The 18153-nt window shown below is 40.8% G+C and overlaps 1 protein-coding gene across 5 annotated transcripts in view; it reads left to right on the top strand.

Annotated features, from left to right (window-relative positions):
* HFM1 (helicase for meiosis 1) overlaps nucleotides 1–18153 on the top strand; it is a 51473-nt gene that overhangs the window by 21183 nt on the left and 12137 nt on the right. For all 5 annotated transcript variants that reach the window (XM_083444808.1, XM_083444806.1, XM_083444807.1 and 2 more), the window contains exons 17-27: nucleotides 1095–1189; nucleotides 3146–3279; nucleotides 6670–6717; nucleotides 7867–7947; nucleotides 8726–8817; nucleotides 10492–10598; nucleotides 13007–13054; nucleotides 13881–13978; nucleotides 14076–14207; nucleotides 15388–15473; nucleotides 17002–17085. In XM_083444808.1, the coding sequence (XP_083300934.1) occupies nucleotides 1095–1189; nucleotides 3146–3279; nucleotides 6670–6717; nucleotides 7867–7947; nucleotides 8726–8817; nucleotides 10492–10598; nucleotides 13007–13054; nucleotides 13881–13978; nucleotides 14076–14207; nucleotides 15388–15473; nucleotides 17002–17085 (1005 nt within the window). The remainder of the gene's footprint in view (nucleotides 1–1094; nucleotides 1190–3145; nucleotides 3280–6669; nucleotides 6718–7866; nucleotides 7948–8725; nucleotides 8818–10491; nucleotides 10599–13006; nucleotides 13055–13880; nucleotides 13979–14075; nucleotides 14208–15387; nucleotides 15474–17001; nucleotides 17086–18153) is intronic.

The following is an 18153-nucleotide window of genomic DNA, read 5'->3' as shown; positions in this document are numbered from 1 at the left end:
GTTGGAAAGAGGCCAGGATCTCTTTCATTTTCAAGGCTTTTGTTGATAATTTGTTGACCACCCCTACCTGTCTGGAGTAGGACTAGCCCTCTGCCTTGCATACCGGGCTCTGGGAAGGTCGTGCGAGAGCCCTGCGACAGGCCCTTGTGCTTACTTCCCAGAGGCTAGTAAGCAAGGCAGAGGGCTTTGAAAGCAATTTCCACAATGGATTTCCTCATCTATCTGTCTGTCTATCATCTATCTATCTATCTATCTATCTATCATCTATCTATCATCTACAGTTGTACCTTCGTTTGTGAATGTCTGAGGTCCAGCGCCGAGGGCCTTCTGGTGGTTCCCTCACTGCGAGAAGCCAAGTTACAGGGAACGCCCTCCCACCAGATGTCAAAGAGAAAAACAACTACCAGACTTTTAGGCGACATCTGAAGGCAGCCCTGTTTAGGGAAGCTTTTAATGTTTAACAGACCATTGTATTTTAATATTTTGTTGGAAGCCGCTCAGAGTGGTTGGGGAAACCCAGCCAGATGGGCGGGGTATAAATAATACATTGTTGTTGTTGTTGTTGTTGTTGTTGTTGTTGTTGTTGTTGTTATTATTACGACTTGAACATTTTGGCTCCAGAATGCCACAAACCTGGAAATGAGTGCTCCGGTTTGCGAATGTTCTTTGGAACCCGAACATCTGATGTGACTTCTGAATGGGTGCAGGAAGCTCCTGCAGCCAATCGGAAGCTGCACCTTGGTTTTTGAATGTTTTCAGAAGTCGAACTGACTTCCAGAACGGATTTTGTTTGAGAACCAAGGTATGACTGTATCTATCTATCTATCTATCTATCTATCTATCTATCTATCTATTGGCCATACACCTAAGGTTATGATTGCATAAGTAAATTACGCATAAGTGGTGGTCCCACTGTACAAAAGAACCAGGCAGATAGGGATATCCTCATGCCCAGAATTTTGATCCGTCTAAATATTTCAGTGGTTGAACTTCACGTTAGTTGATAGTCCTATATTTTTCACTGCCATAAAAATGTTTCATTACTGCCTACTCGGTTTAAAGCATTCTTCTATATATATATATTTCCTCCCCAGTTTGATACAACAGCCACAGCAGTTATCATGACAAGGATAAGTACTAGAGACAAGTATGTTCAGATGTTAAATGGTGCAGATACAATAGAAAGCAGGTAACTTGAGCCATTTTTCTGTATGTTGTTGGAATTACAGTCTAAAACACATTTGTTTATCTTGAAGAAATTTATCTGATGGATCATGAGGATAGGCCTATGGGGAAGCTAGAAAATCTTTATATTCCCAGCATGTGGGGAAATAGTAATCAACAAGACAAACAAAAATCCACACCAGCGTTTTCCTTGATTCTTCTATAATAATCTGTGTAGAACGGAAGCAATTTTGTGTTGCAATCCTTCATATGGTTATATGCTTCTAGGTCCCATTTATATAATTGTGTGCAGTACTGCAGTGTTTAATTTGAAATTAGTGAACTAGAAAAAGAAAATAAACACAAGCACCCTTTTCTCTCTAGAAGGGCAAAGAGCAGCTTTAGAGATGATAGGATAGGGAGATTCAGATTTGGAGAAAGAGTCTAGATTCTGGGCCCCTTGTGCCTGCTTTTAATTAAAAATTAAAATGCTGGGAGAAAAGCTGAACAGCATGTGTAATTTGCTTAGGTTTGCACTCCTAGAATAATTTCAGTTTTTTTTGTGTAATTTCTGTTGCACTTAAATTTTGGCAAATCAGAAGCTTCCCAAATTAGAATTCACAGTAAAAATGACATTGTATTATTCACTTTGACTCAACATAGGCAATTTGTGTGTGGAAACAGGTTTCCACACACAGAGCTCTTTGCTGGAGCTGTACTTTGCAAGTCCATTTGGATGGGAAATCCCAGCTGTTGGAGGCACGTATAGTATCAGACAGGGGATCAGACTATCCCTTAAGGGTGCATGTGTGTTGATATTCTTGTACACAGCAATGAACATTTAACCTAATAAGAGAACGAAAATTTAATTGAGGCTTTCTTAAAACTTTCTTATTATATTGTTTTACTATTGAGAGTTCCTAGGATTAATTTTCAGTGAAATGAGTGCTATCTGATTGGTGTCCCTCAGCTAATGGATGGCTCATTGATGTGGAAACTTGCATTGTTGAATTAATGATCGTTGGTGATTCACACACCCCTACCCTAAATCTGCTGTGGAAGGTTGGGTGGTGGTGGACTGTAGAGGATGAGTGGGGAATCGCTGAAGGTTGCCTTGGTTCTCTGTTCTGGAGCTGGTGGACTCCGCTAAAATGAAAGAACACTGGCCTGATCCTGCATCTAGTCATTTAGTCCAGCATCCTGTTCTCAGAGTGGTCAACTAGATGCCTATGAAGAACCTTCCATCAGTGAAGAGGCACCAATTGGACACAACCTCTTAGAAAAGAGCTTTTGAAACTATATGTTGTAACACATTCATGTGTTGGCTGCAGTGTGTAGATGTGTTGGGCGAACGCTCCCCGCACTCCTCCTGGGGCTGGAAAGGAGTTAAGTTTAACCTCTGGTTTTTCTAGTAAAACTGAATTACTGTATTGTGAAATGATGCCTGTCTAAAAAGTGTGTCACCAAGCTGAAAAGTTTGGAAAGCTCTACCTTAGAAGCAATAAAAGATCTATTGGGCTGGTTAGCAACTAATTCTTAATAAGGATTATAATTTGTACTGAGCAGGAGCTGATGGGCCAGCAACATTTGCTGTGCCCACTGACTCGCTCCCATGTTAAATAAGGCTCAAGTGGATACCTTCTTTAATTGCTTTTACCCAGCGTGTAAAGCAGCAGTGTTTGTGTGTTTTGTGGACTTCTTCGCTTATACATCTTCAGCTGCCATCTCCCATACTCACATGGAAGTGAGAAGCAGAGGTGCATAAGAGTAAAAGAATTTATAGAGCCTCAACATAATAGAGGAGTGTGGTGATTCCTGGAATTGAGGGCTATTCTAGTAGCCAGATGGGAAGATGGAGGTGATGGATTTTGCCCCCAAACCTCTAGTTGCCTAATCTATTTTAAGAATGCAATGTACTGCTTGCCACTGGAAGACTTTTAGTATGTTTCATTTGTATGCATTTGCTTTCTGGTTTTCTTAGTCTGCACACACAACTCATTGAACACTTAAATGCTGAAATTGTGCTCCACACCATCACGGATGTGAACATAGCTTTGGAATGGATACGATCAACTTTCCTTTACATCAGAGCTTTGAAGAATCCAGCTCACTATGGTTGGTTACTCTTAACGTTTTCTGGACTTCAGTGTTCAATTAAAACATGCTACGATTTGGCATAATAAGGTCTGTTGCAATAAAATAGTCACATCTTGGGAAATAAATTAGGTATATTGAGAAATTACAGGAAAGATTAGTGGCATCTTCTTTTGTCTTATATGAGTTCTCATTTTCAGTAGAGATTTTGGCAATGAAAACTTTTGAAGCCTTTTCATGAGTTGTGCTCAAATCCTTTCTACCTCATTTTGTCATAATCACATATACCAGCGTCATTGCATTTGTCTTCCTAATATGCCCCCTTTTCAAGTTCTGTGCATATCTTATAATAACAGAGCCTGAAGTTCTCTTAGCGCTTTCTGATGAATGTCAAGACTTTAAATTTTCTGTGTTAATATTTGTCTCTTCAGCTAGCTTTATTTTATTTTTTACTTTATCCCTTCCCTTCCCTTCCCTTCCCTTCCCTTCCCTTCCCTTCCCTTCCCTAGAAAAGAGAGACTCTCCCGGTAGGCTAATGTACAATGGAAGCAAAATGGTTAGCTGCAAGAGGTCATCTACGTAACCTGTAGCTACTGGATGCCACATCCATGAGTACAGTATTGGCTTCTGTTTGGAAGAAACTGCAGAAGCCAGTAGATCAGAATATTTCTGAGAAAGCCAAAAAGGACAGATACAGGCATAGTGGATGAACACCAGGGGGATCTAGCAACAAGGCTGAAGTAGTGGAGTAGAGCATAGATATACTGTGGGATAAATCAGCTTCATACAACCAACATGCTTAACTCTAATTAATGCATGAAGGCATTAAGACCATAGAGTAAGCTATTCTGCCAGGCTTAGCTACGTCACTCCCCCTCACCTTGGGAGGAAGGGTTAGTAAACTCTTTGTTCTCCATTCTGCCATGTGAACCCTACCAGTGAGGAGGTCTAAGCTGGATGTTGTGTGACTTAAGCAAGCCATATTTGTGTTTCTGTGCAAATGATTTAGAAACATTTACCATTTTGGAACATAAGTTATACTACCTGTCTTTTTTTTGCTGCTGTATGGAATAGCACATGAATATGACCTTTGAAGAGTTTGTAAGTAAACCATTTTTGACATCCTAAAAACGTGGTCTCTTTCTATGCTAGGGGAAGTGGGGAACTTTGAAAACAACTTAGAAGGGAATTCTAACAGCCTATATTTCCATGCTTTACTTTGCTTCATGTTTTGTGATTTCAAATTTCTGCTGGGGCTCTCTAACCAAAGAGTACTTGTCCCGAGCCTTGATCTAGGTATTCAGTGAATTTTCCTTTTATTACACCATATATTTTATTCTTTTCCTTTTTACCGAAAACCAACATATACAACATTAAAAACAAATAAAAACAGAAATTCACTAATAAGTGGGTGTGGTATTAGACGTGAGGGAAATCCTGAGCAAAAATATGTATTTACAATATTTCTGAAGCAATGGATGGATAACATTTCAGTGTAGCAGAGGGAAAGACATTCCACAGTGTAGAGTCAATGGTGGAAAATGCCTTGCAATATTCTGTAGGCTGCGGTTCCATGAGTAAAATTTCCCCAAATGATCAAAGTGATCTTATAATCAATACAGGGGCAACTGGTCTCAGGCAACCTAGTCTCAAGTTGTTCAGGGCTTTGTAAAAAGACTTTGAACACGGCCCAGTAGCTGATAGAAACATAATGAGCACACAAAAAGGTGGTGCTGGCATTTCACCTCCACTTGTCAGTATGAAGTCGCAAGTCTGCTTTTAAAAGAAATACAATTCACATTTATTAACCACCGTGTGACAAATCACTTTTGTGAAGTAGTGTGTGGCATTTCTAGTTTTCTGTTAAATAGACTTGTTTTTATAGAGGATCAAAAAAGAACATTAAAATTCAGAAAAACATTTCCTATCAAGTGAAAAGAGATCTATTTCCCCCCTGAAGGCAGAGTTTCTGCTTCTGCACTGATCCTACTTGCTGTCAACACCACAGCATAAGGCATTCTAGGGTGTTCAGCACAGTAGGATCTCTCTGTACATGGAACATCTGCTTTTCAGAGCTGTGAAAGAAAGGAAAGAAGTGGTAAACGGAATAGTTGCTTTGTTGAAATGCCCTTAAATGATAGCAGTTAGGACATTTAGCACCTTTCTCTACATCTGTTTTCACACTGACTTTGATTCTTTCAAGATACAGGTGAAGCCATTTTATTAGTAAATGGGAAAATAATCACAATAATAAGCTACTTTTTAAAACAAAGGTGCATACAGTATTTGTTATAGCCAACAGAATTGCAGGATGAAGATTTATCCAATTGTTTTCTTCTGATTTATTTATGTAGTAAGACACTGAAGAAATATCATTGGGAGGCAATAATACATTCTGCATTGGCAGATATTTAAGCTAGGAAAACAAAAAAATAAGGATTTTTCTAAGCCTTTGCTTTCATTCTTATTCCAGCTTCTTATTCTGTGTGCTCATAAATAATCAGTGTATGGTATAGTTCATCAACACAAAAAGGACCGTTTCAGAGCTGTGACAGGAGAACAACACCCCCAAAGAATTCTGGGAACTGTAGTTTACCCCTCCCAGAGATACTATTCCCAGCACCCTTACAAACTACAGAATTCTTTTGTGGGGGAGAGGGATGTGTTTTAAATGTACAATACAATGAATATACAACCCCATTCAGCCCTCTTAACTCCAATTCTGGGTGCTAATTGAATATTGTTATCCCAATTAGTATATATGTTAGATTTGAGATTGATTATATATCTGTGTAATATTTTATGACAAAAAAAAAAATTGGGTTTATGTATACAGTTTGTTCTAGCTCTTTTATATATGTGATTCTTTTATATATGTGTTTTTTGCATTGTAAATCACTTAGAGATGCCTCATAGGAAGTGATTCATAAATGAAATAAACAATAACAGCAACAAATTTAAGAAAGCATTAAACCAGATTTGGGGATTGAATATATAATTCACTAAATACTGAATCTGTATAAGCACCAATACCTTTGAATGGAGCTTATAGAAGTCCTGGTTGAGTAGCACCCCACTTTTGGTCAAGCAAGAATCAGCCTACTACTACAGGAGACAGAAGAAGACAGAAGAACTTATACAACAAACAGCACAATAGTTCTGCACCTTAGAAACATGAATAACCCACTAGGCACATCAGGGCCCACCAGACACCCCATTAGAATTGAAGAGCAGTCAGCCAGGCTATGGCCTTGGATGCATCTTAAATCTCAAAAACCCCTTTATTTCTCATGGCTGGTAGGTCCCCATATATGTTCATTATATAAATATATTGTTTTTAGATTTCTAGTGCATATAACAGCTGAGAGTTCTTAAAGCCATAATCAAATGCAAATGTTTCCATTGATGAAGGTTTTCCAACTGGATTGGACAGAAGTGGAATTGAAGCAAAACTGCAAGGTTAGACACTTTCCACCATGCTTGAAAAGACCATGCATTTTACATAAGTTCCTATGTGATCTATTAAGCCTGTACATCCTTTCTTCTTTATACCATTTATCAGTAGCAGCTTTGTTCAAAGTTCAGGTAATACTCGCGTAAGTTGTTAAATAATCTTTTCACCTGACTGACATATCCATCTAGATTCCATTTCAGATCTACGGCTTTCCTCACAACAAAGTAAGATGTAAAATGAAAGTACAGCCATTTTAAAAATGGCTGAGATAGGCAGCAGGTTACCATGCAAGGTCTTTACCATTTTTTAAAAAGTTTAAGCTGGGCCTTGTTTGATTTGTTATTGTTGGCATCCATCTGTCTTGAGAAACAATGGAATGCACATCTGAAGGTGAAGCTAAACCACTGGAGAATCACAGTACCTGCTGTGGCTGCAGAAACCAGTAACTTGTAATTGCTGCCTCCCACTTCTATTGTGTGCTGCAGCACCAAAGTGACCTCTCTGGGACTCAACCCTGGGCAGTGTGTATGGAGGTCCTGGGCTGCCCAGAAGACAAGACCCACATATTGGCCTCACTGATGTGTTCCAAAGGAATACATCTGGCACCAGCTTGTCTACAGGAGATGGCAGAAGGAGGCATACAAGATGCCATCCAATCATCTTAGGGAGTCTACTCTGGATTTATGTAGAGTTTACTCCTTAGCCCTTTCTTCTCCCAAATATATGCCTCAAGGCAGAGGAGGTTTAGGACCAGAGTTTTCCTTCTCCTAGATGGGCTACCTTCTCAGGTTGAAGAGCCCCATCTGCCCCTCACCTCTTTCTACAACATGTGCAGTAATGGCCTTCTTGACTGTTGGACCCAGTATTGTTCTTGTCTGCTCAATCTGCAGGAGCCTGTCTTCACATGCAGGGGAAGTCCCTAACTCACCAAGGGTTTGATTAAAATATGTTAGTTATTGAGAGCACAGTCCAGCAACTACTACTTGCCAATTTTAAACTTGTATTGATATCAATAGAAGACTTAAGCTTGTTTAAATTTCATATCAAATTCCATGAGACCCAAAAGTGCTTAATTTTAGCTGGAACGTGGCCTTGGGTACGTACCAAACTTTTTCCCCTACATGTACTAACAATTATTTCTCCTACTTGAACAGAATTATGTTTGAAGAACTTGAATGATTTATCTGCATTTGATTTGATCAAGATGGATGATAAACTCTATTTCAAGCCAACAGGTAATACTTAAAACTTACAAAAGTGAGAAGCTTCTTTTTTTTACTGTTTAGAAAGTTTTCTGGATAGGACACTGCCTCTGTTATGGCTAGGGCCCTAGACATTTTAGGGGTTCCTTTCCTGTCATTCCTTACGATTTCCATGATAAGAGCAGCCTCTTGCTGACACATCTATGTTGCAAGCGTGTACTAGAGAAAATAGAAAATGGCTTCAAATCAGGTGCATTAAGAGGTTAAGAACTGGTGCCAGTAAATACATGCCCAAAGGCTGTGGTTTAAAACACATTCAGGATTAAATTGTCCCACTAGTGCTCAAAGTTCTTCTGAGGATTGTGGAGTTCAGCCACAGAATTAGTCATTAGGCAGCAAAGAATGTGAAAGCTGCAATAATGCCCATATTGGTTCCCAAGATAGACATGGTCATTAGGCCAGACCAGACAGAACTGTTGATACTGCTAGAGTACATTGTTGGGAGAAGTGTCCCTCTGCCACTTTATGCTAATTTGAGAGCATGGAAAGCTCTTATGTCAGTTCAGTGATTTCATAGTTGTAAATGGGAACAATTTTTCCCTTTAATATTAATACTTGAAATTCTGTTATCGGAGCAAGCCACAGTACTGTTGTTAAATCTGCTTAATGATGTGTTGTCTCCGCTCTCTAAAGGTGAGTAATTAAAAACTGGTAAGTCTGCTCAGGGTTATGATATGCAGGGAGAAAAATGGATGGAACACTACACCTGACTCACCAGAGTGCTAAGTGCTTTATATTTCTTTTCCTACAGAAACTGGACGACTAATGGCTTGGTATTATATTGCATTTGACACCATGAAAAAGTGTTTTACGATTCATGGAAACGAGACTTTACAAGAACTGGTAATTTTGTTACACAAATGAAATATGAATATTGTGAGCAGAAGGAGGAAAGGGTTTGTTGCTGTTTCGTTAGCTCTTGCGCAAGCTGGTGGAAGGCATCTTGTAGTGTAGCATCACATTGTACCAGGCATACTAGATGAGGAGGGCAGGGATGGCTGGGACTTATAGTTGCTGAGCGGACCTGAGTGAAGCCTGACTCCCACAGGTCTGTTTGTTGAGCCATGCCCCCCTAAGGCTGCCACGGATTGGCTCTTTTGAATCAGTGGATTTGGCGGGAACCCGTGAGCCTCCACGGTGGCTGAGGGGGATGTACTGCGCTCAAAGTAGCGCATTGCATCCAAGCAGCAAGGGAAGCGCTGCGTCGGGCTGCAACCACCGCTCACTGAGGAGGTACGCTAAGTGACCGTTCTGAAATCAGGCGAGACTTTCTACTAGCAGAAGGGCACTTTTGGATCCCAGCTGTTCCATATAATCCCATTTTAAATTTATACTTTATATAGTCATGAAGACTTAAATCCCATGACTAAGCCTGAATCCAACCCTGTTGTGTTCCATTAGGAATAGCGTTACAGTGGTGCCTCGGGTTAAGAACTTAATTTGTACCGGAGGTCCATTCTTAACCTGAAACTGTTCTTAACCTGAGGTACCACTTTAGCTAATGGGGCCTCCCACTGCCGCCACTGCGCAATTTCTGTTCTCATCCTGAAGCAAAGTTCTTAACCCAAGGTACTATTTCTGGGTTAGCAGCGTCTGTAACCCTAAGCGTCCATAACCTGAAGCATCTGTAACCTGAGGTACCACTGTACCTGTTTTAGAATTTCTTTTATCTGTTTTTGTAATGGTAGATTAAATAGCTATAACCCAGCCTGGGGCCTTATGGTGAAATGTGGTGAAAGGTGGTTAAGAAATCTTACTAATTAATTAATTAATTAGTCCATTAATATTACCACATTATATTTTATAAAAAGTTCCTCCTGCCATTTGCCAAACTTCGTAAATCAGATATTGCAACACTTCCCAATTAAACTTCTTAAAATAATCATTTTACATTAGTTTTGGAGTGGGTACAATCCCCCCCCCCCCATCTATCTCATTCTGACTTAATTTATTTTTCTTTGCTTGTTTACACTGATGTGGTTCTGGCCTAGCCACTGATCACTCCTTGTAGTCTGTACTGTATATGCTAGAAATATATTGTAAAGGGCTGATTTCCTAACCAGCGACTCAGCTACATTAGCAAAGAAACAGCGATTTGAATGTGTTATAAACATGCAACACCAGCTGGTGCAAGAGAGCAGGAAATTATTGTATGTGATTTTCCATAAGGGTTTTTTCCCTTTGCTATAATGATTTGATTTCTGACTTATTTATAGTTGTTTTTCCCCCTGTGTGTAGATCCATCCCAGGTTTCATACACATGAACAATATACGGTTTACACACTGTGGTTTGCATTTAGCTGTACAATTGAACATTGAACACAATAATTTAATCCTGGTTTGCAATCCTAGTTTTCAGGGCAACCCCAATCATACTTTTCTGGTTTGATTGTGCTAGCAGTCCTGAAAGGCCTTGTGAGGTATCAAAAGTAATACTGCTGTGCTTAAAATATAATTTAAATATTTAGAAAAGGCCAAGATGGGAGAATTTTGAATAAATGAAAGAAACTATTGCAGGTCACATTGATCTCCAGCTGCAATGAATTTTCAGACATCAAGTTAAGAACAAATGAGAAAAAAATACTGAATACTTTGAATAAAGACAAGAACAGGATAAGCATAAGGTACAAGGTGATATGTTCAAAAAATAAAGTTTAATTTTGATTATAGACCACTGTTGCTGTCCTGCACACAGTTACATAGGTTTAAAATCACAATTTCAAATACTACTAATTCCAGTTGCCAAAGAAGATGTAAGAAGAAACTACACGTGGTCAACATTTGGCTGGGTGTAGCAACTACTTGTTCTGATAGGTATTACAATCCGCTTGAGAGCACCATGCCAACACCCTTCCTTTGCTGCTACCCCTCACTCATTCTTCAAAGAAATGACAAAACAAGGAAATTACTGAAATTTCGCAATTCTTTGTTTCCCCCTCATGGTGCAAGAAGAACCTTAGTGCATGCTGGAGCGTCAACTGGTGTGTGTGTGTAGGGGGGGGGGGGGAGACACACTGAAAGAACTGGACCCAGGCTGTGTGACTGCTTTTAGTTAGCACTTGTCCAAACCGACAGTTGCTACATCTAATCAACTTTTCTGCCCATGTGTAGGTTCTTCTTAGGTCTAGTGTATGAACTGTGTCTTAAGTTATTCTGATTTCAGCAGAACTTCATTTACGTGTACCTAAAACTGGCTTCTACAATTAGTGACACAATAAGTCAAATGCAGTCCCGGCAAAGTGGCCTGTCAGGTGCTTGATCATCCCATTGTTTGCTCCAGGCAAGCAGCAATACCAGGAGCATTATAGAACCATTTATGGCTGGTGGGCTGCATTTGGCTTTGTGGATCTCTTAATTCTTCAGCCCTTGTATAGGTCACTAACTAAAACACAGGTGTCAAACACAAGGCCCGCGGGCCGAATCCGGCCCGCCAGACGTTGTCATGTGGCCCGTGTAGCCGCCATTCTCACTGCTGTTCTCGCCCATCCAGTGCACCATCGCCTGGTTGTGCGCCGCGTCGCCTTTCAGCACGAAGGTGGAGGTGAGCAGAGAGGCTGCTCCTCCGCGCGCCCCGGAAGCCGCTGCTGGTGCCATGCTCGGCCTCCGCTGTGCCGCCGCCGGGCAGGGATGCGAGTCTGGCAGGCGAGGCGCGGAGGCGGAGAACGGGAGGGAGCGAGCCGAGATGGAGGCGGGAGCGCGACGCGAACGCGCGGCGTGGGAGACAACGTGCCAGCAGGGCTTCCACGCCCAGGCGAGGCGCAGCGCCGCCCTCTGCCGGCGGGCCCCACCGAGCCCCGGAGCCCGGCCGCCTTCCCCGACGGCTGCTGGCAGCTGGCAGCAGGGCTGCAGCGAGCGCACCGGAGCAAGTGGACGGAAGCCCGGCGCCTGGGCAAGCGAACGTCCCCCTCAGCCTCGGCTTGCCACGGAGGGCAAGGGAGGCGGCTGCCTCAGGCAGCAGGATCCACAGGGGCAGCTCGGCCCGTTGTGGAAATGTGCTTCCTCCACCAGCACCAGATTTGGGGCCGTGCGGGCGCCTTACCCGCCCCGAGCCAAGGGAGGACAAAATAATGATAACGATGCCTATTTATTCTATGGGGGGGGGGGCACCAAAGTTTGTCCTCACTCAGGGTGGGTGCCATATTACCAAAGTCCGCCCCTGCCCCCCCTCAATGGGATTTGAAATCCAGGGATTTGAAATCCAATAAATTCCTAGGAGTGCCCCTGTCCGTACTGAGTAAGCCCATCAGCCCCTAAAAGCAGACGATACCAACTTTTCAACATTGTGATAGTGATGTTGTGATACGGTAGCGATATATTGCAGTGTTGAAAAGTAGAGGGAAGAACAAGCAGCATTGGCCCCCGTCAGAAACTGGGTTGCAACCGGCACATCTCCCCCCCCCCCCCCCCGCCAGCACCTGGCACAGGGAGGAGGCAGCACCAGGCGGAGAAGGAAGAGAAGGCGTAGATAAGCCCCAGCCACAAGACGCAGTCCAGTAAAGGTGCCCTCAGACTGGGCCTGCACAATGTTATGATACATCACCACAGGGGCAGACTTTAGTAATCTTTCATAACAGGGGTGTCAGGCTGAATAAAATATTGAGGGGGGCAGGTAGGCCCCACCTCACATCATCATCATCATCATCATCATCATCATCATCATTTATTACGGGTCAAAGACCAGCTCGAACCTCACATAATTTATCACATGCCACACACATCCCATTTAAATGTCAAAGCCCATCAACTTTGGGGGTCTCAGCCTGCTCAAATATTTTAGGCCGATACAACCGGCCCTTTGAGGGTGACCAAACTGCTGATGCGGCCCCCGATGAATTTGAGTTTGACACCCCTGAACTAAAACAAACATGTATATATCATTGCATGTGATCATTCTAGATGTACATTGCTGATAGTTCCTACAGGCTAGACAGTGTGTCACATTTGAAGCCATTGTTTGTCATTGGACCATTAATATGGGAGTAAGGTCCCAGTCTTATGGACTGAAAAGTGATATGTTGTGTTTCATATACAGATATCCAATGGAAGGAAAGATAAAAACGAGAGAAATGAAAGTGAATTGGTAAGCATTTAGGCTCTCCTATTGTAAAAGAGAAATAGAGCAGCCACTCGCTGCTACTTAAGACAATGATAAAATTCTAGGTCAATTATTCCTGAAGAATCACTTCTTTTTTATATATAATAATTTTCATTAAATTTTCAATTTTACAATTTCAAATAAACATTTCGCAAACTTTAAAATATCTAATCGCTTCCCCTTTTCACTATCCATGGTTCATTTTACATATTGTACATACCTGCATATTTTACTATAACCATTTCAATCAGTTTTCCCCTTTTACATCCATCAAAAATTATTTACTCCTTTGAATTTACCTTAATGCTGCCAGCGTTTTCAGCTGTATACAGTTATTTTCCATATACTCAATAAATGTTTTTCAGTTTTCTTTAAGCGTATGTTCTTCTTGCTCTCTTATTCTGTATGTTAAATCTTCAAGTTGTTCATATCCTGTAAAATCACTTCTTAGCTTTCTATATACTCTAGATTTTATCCTGTGTGGTGTAGTGGTTAAGAGCGGTAGTCTCGTAATCTGGGGAACTGGGTTCGAGTCTCCGCTCCTCCACATGCAACTGCTGGGTGACCTTGGGCCAGTCACACTTCTTTGAAGTCTCTCAGCCCCACTCACCTCACAGAATGTTTGTTGTGGGGGAGGAAGGGAAAGGAGAATGTTAGCCGCTTTGAGACTCCTTAAAGGGAGTGAAAGGCGGGATATCAAATCCAAACTCTTCTTCCTGACCTTGATTCCCCCCCCCCTTCAGTAGCTGACATGACTGAAATGTTTAAAATCTGTTTTGATAATTTGAATGATTCACTATTTCTTTTGCAGTCTTATTCAGGCGCAGCTAGGATGCATTCCCATACAAGATTTCACATTGACACAAGATATAGGGAAGATTTTCAGAAACGGCATAAGGCTTACAAAATGTATGATAAAAGATCATTTTTACTTTTGGATTATTTAAAAACAGTCTGTCTTGCAAGATTCCCCTCCCCTCACCTGTATGTTTGTTGTCTTGTGCAGGGTTGTCTGAATTTCTGGCCTCCCGTCAAAACAACTTTATTGCATTATTAAGCTCTCTGATTTTAGCCAAGTGCTTCAGGTGTAGACTTTGGGAAAACTCACTGTATGTATCTAAACAACTTGAAAAAATTGGTAGGTACTACAGTCAACAAGAAAGTACAATGTATAGTGAACTCAGTTACGATATATAACACCCCATGCCCAATATTTGCTTCAGAGTTCAAAGGGTCATATGGGGAATTTCTGCATCTTAAGTCCCAACCACACTGTATAACTAAAGCAGTATCATTATCACTTTAAACAGCCATGGATTCCTCAAAAGAATAATGGAATTGTATAGAGTTGGAAGGGACCCTGAGGGTCATCTACAGTAGCCTGAGGTCCATGGGAAGAGAGATTCACTGTTAAACCACTCTAAGAACTGGAGCTCTGTGAAGGGAATAGAAGTCTGCTAACAACTTCTTAGAACCCTTAACAAATGACAGTTCCCAGAATTCCATAGCTGGGAGAAGCCATAACTGTTTAAAGTGATACTGCTTTAAATGATGGTGCCTTACTGAGGCTTCTGACACACCTAAGAAATGAGACCTCTTTTTAAAACAGCTGACTCCCAGACATGGGGAGATGCTGCAGCAGTCTCTATTTGTACACAAAAAGCAGCAATTGGAAAAGAAAACCAGAGATGCTTCAATGTATGAACATATGCACTTGAGCGTGCTCACAGCATCTCTTTGGATCCCAGCCTTTGCTTTTGGCCTGAGCGCAATTTGATACTGGCAAGAATTAACACACGCAGAAAGTGGAAAAGGCACATGTAGTAGATTAGGCATCCAATCCGTGGGCGTAAGCTCCATTGAGCCCAGTTGGACTTATGGTAAATATGCACAGGATTTCAGTGTAAATCAGTCAAGTCAGCCCTTGTTCTAAATAGGCAGAAGTTTGATCTTTACCTCCTATAGCCAGAACTTTGAACTATGACAGGTGCATGCCAGCAACATGGCAAATTGTGACAGAAATTCAGCAATCCATCTCTGTTTCTCATAATCCACCTATAATTGATGGCCATTGCTATAAGGTTTTTGTCTTTAATTTTTACTTCTTGCATAAGTCTGTTCAGAAAATGAAACTTGAAGGAGAATTGTGCCAATGTTTTGAGATCTATTTGGTGTAACCCTCTTCAAATGTATTTTAAATGCCATTTTATATTTGCTTGCCTTTGGTGAAGATAATGATAATTTATTATTTACTACAGTATTTGTAAGAAAATGCTATTAGTAAAACAAAAACCAATTAAGACTGCGATTTTCAACAGGTATGACACTGTCAAGTGCAATGATGAGCGCTGGTCTGGTATCCTTTGAAAAAATAGAAGATATAAATGCAAGGGAACTTGAATTGGTATTTATTTTATCATCTGCCTATTTTACAATTTTGTTTAAGTATGTTTAATTGGCAGAAGGGGAAAGCAATAATGACACCACAGACAGTCAGTGATTGCTTGGATGTAGGTTGGAAAATGAGCTTCGAGCAGAATGAGCGAGACAAGTCATTGTCATATATTTTCTTGCTTCCACTGTACTGTCATTGTTTGTGGTACCAAATACACCAAATATTCACTTGAATAAAAGACTGGCTGATTATTATTATTTTTTTGTAAGCACGTATAGATTGCAGTTACTGGAGGCTAGTGAAAAAACAGGCTGTTAGGGTATTTTATCCTTCTATCTTTTCCATCAAAATCCAAGGAACCTGCCTCTTCTAAATCAGCACCTGATGTCAGTAACAGACTGAATGAAGGTGAACAATCTGAGACTTAATCAGACACGACAGAGGCACTCTTGATCAGTCAGAAGGCAGATAAAGAAATAACGATTCAACCTGTGTTGGGTGGGGTTACACTTCTCTTGGAGACTCGTAGTTTAAGTATACTCCTGGATTTTGCCCAGGTTTCAATGGTGTCCAAGTATATGTTTGCACAATTATAGCTCATGTGTCAGCTGCATTAATTCCTAGCCATGATGACTGATCCCTGGGTTGCATCCTGATTGGACTACTGTAATGTACTGTACATTGGGCTGCATTTGAAAAACGTTTGAGAGTTTCAGCTGGTCTGGACGGCTGCAGCCAGACTGTTGACTACAGCTGCTAACGGAGAGCATGTCACTCTTTTGTTAGAACAACTTCACTGGCTCCTGGTCCCTTTCCAGGCACAATTCATGACCTATAAAAGCCCCAGATAACTTGGGCCCAGCTTAACTGAAAGTTCATATTTTTCTTTACAAACCAGCCCAGGTGCTAAGCTCTTCGGGTCAGCACCTTCTCTTGGTCCTATCAACTTCAGAGGCACAATTAGTGGTTACACAACAAACAGCCTTTTCTGTGGCTACTGTCTTGTTGTGGAATTCCCTCTCTAGAGAAGTTAGATTGGCTCTCTTTTTGTTATCGGTCCTCCGGCATGCTAAGATCTTCCTATTTAAACAGGCCATTGAAAATTATGTGCAGCAGATATTATTACTAGGTTGCTGTCTGAGCTATCAGTATTTTAATGGCTGTTATAAATGTGCTTTATTGGATTTTAACTACTTTTCCCTGGTTTGTTTGTATTACTTTTTATAGTGTTTAATACTATAAAATATACTATATATAGTGTTATTTAGTATATATAAGCTGCCTTCTATCCCAACTTGGGAGAAAGGCAGACAATCAATCAATCAATCAATCAATTATCTAACATTTGTCAGCGAACAATTTAATTAAAATATCCCAAAATAATGTTTTTACTATTTTGATGCATTATGGGGAAATGGTTAGCAATGATAATATCAGGGGGACAATCTTTCTCAAATCGATGCTATTTTGTATTAGGATGTTTCAAAATCAATGCATACTGAATTAATACGAACTCTTTCTGAAATTAAATTTCCAGATTTTGAATAGGCACCCTCCTTTTGGAAATCAAATTAAAGAATCGGTAGCACACCTTCCAAAATATGAACTTACTGTAGAGCAGGTAAATAGAATGGCCTAATTGCATTTTTGTTCTGCCCTTCACCTCCAAAACAGTTGTATAGAGAAGGTTAAATAAAACTCTGTTCCTAAATTTCACAAAGATCGGTTCAGTTATTTAACTCTCATGGCATGTGTAGTGCCCTCAATAATTACAAAGAAGGTCCTCAAGCTAAGAATTCCTGGTTTACAGTGATTTTGTAGGAATGAAATGTGCTAACTTGGAGAGGAGGAGGAATAAGGAGCCTATAGAGAAGATCTTATAATTATAAATTGGAAAAGTAAACCTAAGACATGTTGATTTTTCTGTAAGATTTTGTCTGCACCGTGGTCCCTGTTTCTTGTAATCTCTCATTTGTTCCATTTTCTGCTTGTGCAGATTTCCTCATGTTTGCAGTATACACATAGAAAGAAAACTACAGGGAGAATTAAGAAGCAAAAAATTAGGTGGTAGATCAATATTGGATTAGGCACAATACATAGCTCAATACAATGGCAGCTTAGGGTAGATAAGTTTCTGGGTAGGACTCTCAGTTTCTCCCACAGCCTATAAACTGTCAAATAATGCCCTCTTGCAGGATATGGCTGAACATGTGAGGGTTATATGTAGGATCAGGGATGCAGAAAGAAGCCCAGGACCCAATATCTTCATGCCAAGGCTCCTCTTTGAACTTTTCATGCTAATTGTGAACGTCTGAAGGGGGCCACTTCTGGGTTCAACAGAATGCATGTAGAAGCAACTGGGGACCTTGTCTTATCAGGATTCCTGATCAAGTAGAGACTTCTAAGCACATTGTCACATATATAGAGAGAAGCCCTTCTCAAACCTTCATGCTCTGTGTGTAAAAGGCACTGTTTCTAACTAACCATGGTTTGGTGTAGTCTGAACTATGGTTTAGGGAAGAAACTCAGGATCAGAAACGACCTTTTGCAGTTGACTTGTTTCCTTAACCCTAATTAAGACTAAATACAATACTGGATTTGCACTTCACAAAACAAATATTGGTTATCTGAAAGCAGAAGTAAACAGTTTGCATCTCCTTGTGGCCAACCTGGAGGAGAGGGGAATGGG

This window comes from Podarcis tiliguerta, assembly GCF_965153285.1.
Source record: "Podarcis tiliguerta genome assembly, chromosome: 6".
NCBI lineage: Eukaryota > Metazoa > Chordata > Lepidosauria > Squamata > Lacertidae > Podarcis > Podarcis tiliguerta.
This window is presented reverse-complemented; position numbering and strand designations above follow the sequence as displayed.